Source organism: Chelonoidis abingdonii, chromosome 10, assembly GCF_003597395.2.
Source record: "Chelonoidis abingdonii isolate Lonesome George chromosome 10, CheloAbing_2.0, whole genome shotgun sequence".
NCBI classification, from domain to species: Eukaryota; Metazoa; Chordata; order Testudines; family Testudinidae; genus Chelonoidis; species Chelonoidis abingdonii.
The window spans coordinates 63,174,208-63,180,613 of NC_133778.1; the positions used below are offsets into that span (position 1 = coordinate 63,174,208).

General features: G+C 43.2%; 1 protein-coding gene across 1 annotated transcript in view; it reads right to left on the reverse strand.

Moving 5' to 3' along the window:
* The window catches only part of MGAT5 (alpha-1,6-mannosylglycoprotein 6-beta-N-acetylglucosaminyltransferase), a 208,607-nt gene that overhangs the window by 75,281 nt on the left and 126,920 nt on the right, over positions 1-6,406 (reverse strand). Inside the window, exons 8-9 of the mRNA XM_032782597.2 lie at positions 5,772-5,941; positions 4,643-4,777 (exon numbers count right to left, since the gene is read on the reverse strand). Of these exons, the coding sequence (XP_032638488.1) occupies positions 4,643-4,777; positions 5,772-5,941 (305 nt within the window). The remainder of the gene's footprint in view (positions 1-4,642; positions 4,778-5,771; positions 5,942-6,406) is intronic.

Here is a 6,406-nt window from a genome sequence, read left to right on the forward strand (position 1 = left end):
ATAGAACAAAGGGAGGGGAATTTCTTGTGTGAGCTGACTAGGTAAATACCTAGCCTCGGGGAAGCAGATGCTTCTCCGGTTGTATTCAAGGGGTGAAGCATAGCATTGCACCGGCTAACCCAGGAAAGGGGGGGAAGCTGGGAGAGAAGAGAGAGAGACCAGGGCTCTGGATCTTGGGGGTCCCCAGGGGAAAGTTGGGTGACTCGGGGGCATACTAGGACCCCAATAGTCCTAGTTGGTGGCAGCGAGAATATCCAAGCTGGTAGTGAGCTTGGGGAGTTCAGGTAAGCCCCAAATTTTGGATGCAAAAGTCCAGGTTTGGGACAGGACCAGAGTTGGACGCTAAAGTCCAGGTTACTGGGACAGGTGGCTATTACTACAGGGGCTTGGTTGGGGATCTGAGTGCATGGGTAGGGGGAGGGGCCACTGTACGGGGAGCTGCTTCCCATCTGCCCACCTCCCCAATCCCCCTGTGCAGAGCTTTCTGCAGCCAGGGAAAGTTTCAGGGGTTGATCTGACCCAGCCCCGACTACTCTTGCAGGGAGGGGGAGAGGAAATCCATTCTATCTCCTCTACTCCCTCCCCCCACCCCTCACCGCCCAGCTGGACCAAGGTCCCAGCTGCACTCCAGGGCATCCCCATCCCCCAAGTGATTTACTTCTCTCCCAGCAGCCCAAACAGAGGGCCTTGAGCTGCTGCCGGGCATGGGGGGGGAGGGAGGGGCAATGAGCACTGGTGCAGCTTCTCTCTGCTTCCCCACAGAAACCATTTTCTCCAAGGAAGCAAAGGAAATCTGCAGGGGGAGGGGCATATTTCTGCTGCCCTGCAGTGGCTCATTTTCACCAGGAGTTCCATTTTGTATGTGTCCAACTGATTGTTCCTTCCTAAGTGGAGTACTTCACATTTGTCCTTATTGAAGTTCATCCTATTTACTTCAGACCATTTCTCCAGTTTGTCCAGATCATTTTGAATTTTAATCCTATTCTCTAAAGCACTTGCAACCCCTCCCAGCTTGGTATCATGCACAAACTTTATAAGTGTACTCTTTATGTCATTATCTAAAACATTGATGAAGATATTGAACAGATCTGGACCTAGAACTGATCTCTATGGGACCTCACTTGATACGTCTTTCCAGCTTGACAGTGACCCACTGATTATTACTATCTAGGAACATATTTTCCTACCAGTTATGCACCCACCTTATAGTAGCTCCATCTAAGTTGTATATCCCTAGCTTGTTTAGGAGAAGGTCATGTGAAACAGTAACAAAAGCCTTACTAAAGTCAATATATACCACATCTACCACTTTTCCCCTATCCACAAGGCTTGTTACCTTGTCAAAGAAAGCTATTAGTTTGGTTTGGCATGATTTGTTATTGAAAAATGTTACTTATCACCTTATTATCTTATAGGTGTTTGCAAACTGATTGCTTATTATTTGCTCCACTATCTTTCCTGGTACTAAAGTTAAGCTGACTGGTCTGTAATTCCCCAGGTTTTCCTTATTTCCCTTTTTTATAGATTGGCATTATACTTGTCCTTTTTCAGTCCTCTGGAATCTCTCCCGTCTTCCATGACTTTTCAAAGTAAAACACTAATGGCTCAGATATCTCCTCAGTCAGCTCCAGGAGTATTCTAGGATGTATTTCACCAGGCCCTGGTGATTTGAACATACCTAACTTATCTAAGTAATTTTTAACTTGTTCTTTCCCTATTTTAGCCTCATATCATACCTCATTTTCACTATCAATCACTATGTTAGATGTCCAATTGCTACTAAATCTTTCTGGTGAAAGCTGAAAGAAAAGTCATGTATCACTTCTCCCCCCCCGCCCCATTGAGTAATGGGCTTACACCTGTCCTTGGTCTTGCTCTTGCTTTCTAATGTGTTTGTAGAATGTTTTCTTGTTACCCTTTGTTTCTAGAGCTAGTTTAATCTAATTTTGTGCCTTGGCCTTTCTAATTTTGCCCCTACATATTTGTGTTATTTGTTTATATTCATCCTTTGTAATTTGACCTAGTTTCCACTTTTTTGTAGGACTCTTTTTGGAGTTTCAGGTCATTGAAGATCTCCGGATTAAGCCAGGGTGGTTTCTTGCCATACTTCTTATCTTTCCTATGCAGTGGGACAGTTTACTCTCATGCCCTTAATAATAGCAGCAGTTAGTGGCTTCAGTTCAGTTCCCAATGGACAGATATTTATACATCACAAAGGGCACCACAACTTGTAGCCCCAGTAAACTCAATAGGCCAGAGAGATTGAACTAACCATTCTCATCCTTAAAGATACATCTCTCCAGCTCAAGGTTGGGACAGTGTGCGTAAGGTATTGTCACTGACTGTGCAAGTACTATTTCAATGGATAAACAGAGGTCCTCAGTCTCCAGTGTCACCTAGCAGCTGCGTTCTTGGGGAACCAGGGCACAGTACCCAGCCTCACTCACTCATAAAAGACCTCCGCTCCCCTCTCCCGCCCCCCGGCCTCTGCTTGAACCAGAACTGATCAGAAAACAGACTTACAACAAGCAATGAAAAGGCAGTAGGAGACACACCTAAACCCCTGGGATAAGGATGACAGGATTAAGGAAACTCTCCTAGCCTCATTTGCATGGAAGATGGGACAAGGAGACATCTCCATTAGCATACAGAATGGAGAACAGAGATTCCAAACCAAGAACCGCATGGAACTGGGGGACCAGAAAAGCAGGGAAGCACTGCATGGATCTCTGCTCCAGATGTTAATGAACCTACGCCTGCACACACCCAGCTCAATAGTTGTCAGACCAATTCTAGTAATAAATCCTTTATTGGTATTCAAGACAGTGAAGCTCCCTAATTGTATTGTGAGCTCCCTCCAAGGAACACAGCCCATAGCCAGAAATGATCAGCTCCCATTGGCTAGCCTGAACAAAACAACTTTGGTATACTCCCTTGAGCCATCAGTTCACACACAAACAAATCTAGTGTTCTCCCTCGAACTATTGTTGATTCTCTACAAAAACCCCTACCCATGCTCAAGTAAGTGTTTTGATGCCTCGATCCAAAATCTGCATCAGTTCCACTGGGACTTCATCTTCTCCTCACCGATCATGCTGGGGGCTCTGCCTGTCTCCAGCACTCCGGACCCTCAGTTACCACCACCCAGTTCTCTCTCTCTCCCTAGTTATAGCCTTCTGACCCTACTTGTGTGATCAATGATAGTTTTCTAAACCTGATGTTTATAATCAAATTTAAGTTAGATTTAATATTATAGCTGTTCTGTTTGTTTGGCTCCCCTATGGTTACCACCTGGCAATAAATAATTTTCATGATAAAGCTGGTTGCTTCTCTCACTCCCCCCCTTGTGGGTGTTTATTTTGTTTCCTCGTTCACTTTGCAGCAACCTCTTCATGCCTAAGCTGAAAGATCCCTGCAGCTCCCAAAAATCCCATGGGATTTGCTCATCAAGTGGGTTACTACCAGACAGGGGTGCCTCTAGGCATTTTGCTGCCCCAAGCATGGCAGGCAGCATGCCTTCGGCAGCTTGCCTGGGGAGGGTCTGCTGGGGGACCTCTGGCAGGCGCGTGACCAGCAGAGCTGCCGAAGGCAGCCTGCCCGCTGCCCTCACGGCAACAGGCACAGCGCCCCCAGTGGCTTGCCACCCCAAGCACGCGCTTGCTGTGCTGGTGCCTGGAGCCCCCCCAGCAATTGTAATGTGAAAGTGAGGATAGAGACGTGCTGAACCTGGGACATATGAGGGTGGCAGCTTGGAGGTGCTGTTCGATCTAGCCTGCTAAATCCAAGGGCCTATGGGGGTGGGAGATTGAAGGTGCTGCTCAACCCAGCCTACTGAGTCCAGGGACATATAAGGCATCAGCTTGGGAGTGCTGAGTAACCTGGTCCTCTCAGAGGCACTCTGTTAATGTGTGTGTTTGTCTGATTCTGGGGCTGGAAGAACCCAGCCACAGGGAACATAGGTCCCGCAGGATAGCTCCACTGGGAGGGAACTTGCAGCAGGGATAAGTAGAGCTCCATATGAGAACACAAGTGACACATGCAGTACATTGATAGAAATACAGAAACCGCTCTCCCCAGAAGAGTAACTCCAATAAATGACCATACCCCAAAATAACATGCAAAGCTGGTAACACCAGGACTGTCAATCCAACATCTTTCATGAGGGCTAAGTTAGTGATTTTGTTTTATATTACAGAAGATGACATACATTACTTCAATTGAAAAAGTGAACTCATTTTGCTTGCTGCTACATTTATCATTTGATTGAAGGTAAAAAGAACAAAGCACTCATAAGGAGCAAATGAGGAGAGAGTGAAAGTAGCTTAGCTGGAATACACAATTTCAACAATATAACAATATTCTGAAATGCTACAATGCATCCCTGATATACTGTGTCTTGCAGACTTTCAAAGGGAAGGAGAAAGATGGTTTAGAAAACAGAGGCTATACACTCTTTATTTTTCTCCTAACAATGAAAGACCCCTGAGGAAGTAAAGTAATTTTGAACAGCTTAATTTTGAAATAAATTCAGTTCAGACTGGATACTATTCAGGTCAGTATTTTATATATTTACTGCACATGTGCTACTCAAATGCTTTTGTTAAACAGTTTCTGCAAACGGTCAGATAAGAGTAATACTTACTGGTAATGAACCCATGATGGACCAAGCGTTTTCTTAAACTGAGTAAGTCCCACAATATCGATGTAGATGAGTTCTACCACTTTATCTCCCTGGGTGGGGCAGCCAGATCTGTTACCTACAACCTTCTTCATAATCCTATCAAAAAAAAAATAAAGTTGGGGGGAGAGGGAAGGAATATTTCAGCACCTTTCTGCATTCATGTGATATGCAATTTGTATTGATAATCCAATCACATTAAAAAAATCACATTGGCCAATTATTCTAATTTTGCAAAAGACATTAACTGCATATGTGCAATTTTAATCTCTTTCTGCTGAAAGCCAGTAAAACATTCTAAAAAGTTTACTGCAAAATGGATTAAGTACAGTAAAATAGAGACTTCTTATAGTAGACTCTTGTCACTGAGTATTTTCTCTAGTCTAAACAGAGGTACAAATATAACCTGAGCAGCAATTTTCATAAAGCAAATGCGATACACTGAAGCAATTTGGATATCACTTCTAGTATTTTATTAACTGTTTTATTATATCAGAATTCACTATAATATGGTTTCATTGTATATATTGTAAAAATGAAAGCTACAGAAAAAACAACAAATGCCCAATCTTAAACTAGTGCATTATAAAAAGCATTAAAGCAGGACGAAGTGTCACTGAGACTAAAAACGAAAATTTATTCTACAAAAGAGACTAACGTAAATTTAAGTGAAATATGAGCATTTTCAGAGCACTTAACTGCATCAAAATTAATTTATTTAAGACTAAATTGCTGGATGCGGAGTGGGGAATATTATAAATTTAAGCTAAAGGACATGGAATTAGAATAGTCAGTAATGTATCTTGCTGCAGATGTTTAAAGCACCTGTAATGGTAAAAAATTAAGCTGCTTAGTTTGAATTTTCCAGCATTAATTTATGAAATCTCAGGAGGCTGCAGCTACAATGAAAACATATTATCCTTTTCACAGCACATATATTTAGCTCATGAAAATAATCTTCTTATCTCCTGTTTAGTGAATTATCACTTTCACTTTCCTCTTCAAGAAATTATGGACAGTACTAATAGAGGCTTCAGGAGTTTGCAATTTCTTTTTTGTATTCGAGTTTCAAAATTGAAAATAATCTTCTTACTCCTTGAGCTCTGCCAGTGAAGATGAAATCCTAATGTCATGGCCCAGTAAGTAGAGAGATGTAATTAAATCACTCCACTGGACTAATTCACCAAGTGGGCCACCACTAAATGCATTCTCTGCAATCTTGAATCCAGATTCCTTTGTTAAAAGTCCCAAATGAACAAGGATCTGAAAAAGAAAGCCACATGTAAGCAGTAACAACATTAATTCTGCAACGAATTAACCAATGTACTTTATGTTGGTTCTTTCTTGCTCTCTCCATATTTCAACTCAAACGCATTTGGTTTTTTAGCCAATTTAATCGAAGAACTATTACATTGCTCAATAGCCCCGCCACTCTACTACTTGCAATAGTACTGCTTCATTGCTTAAGGGTATGGCTACATTTGCATTTTTGCAGCGCTGGTAGTTACAGCTGTGGTCGTACAGCTGTGTAGGGCCAGCGCTGCAGTGTGTCCACACTGACAGCGACCAGCGCTGCAGTGTGTCCACATTTGCAGCATTTGCAGCGCTGTTGTGAGTGGTGCATTGTGGGCAGCTATCCCACAGAGCACCTCGTCCCATTTTGGCGCTGTGGGTTGTGGGAAGGGGACGGAAGGGTGCGGGTCATTCCGCTTCCTGTTCCAACGACCC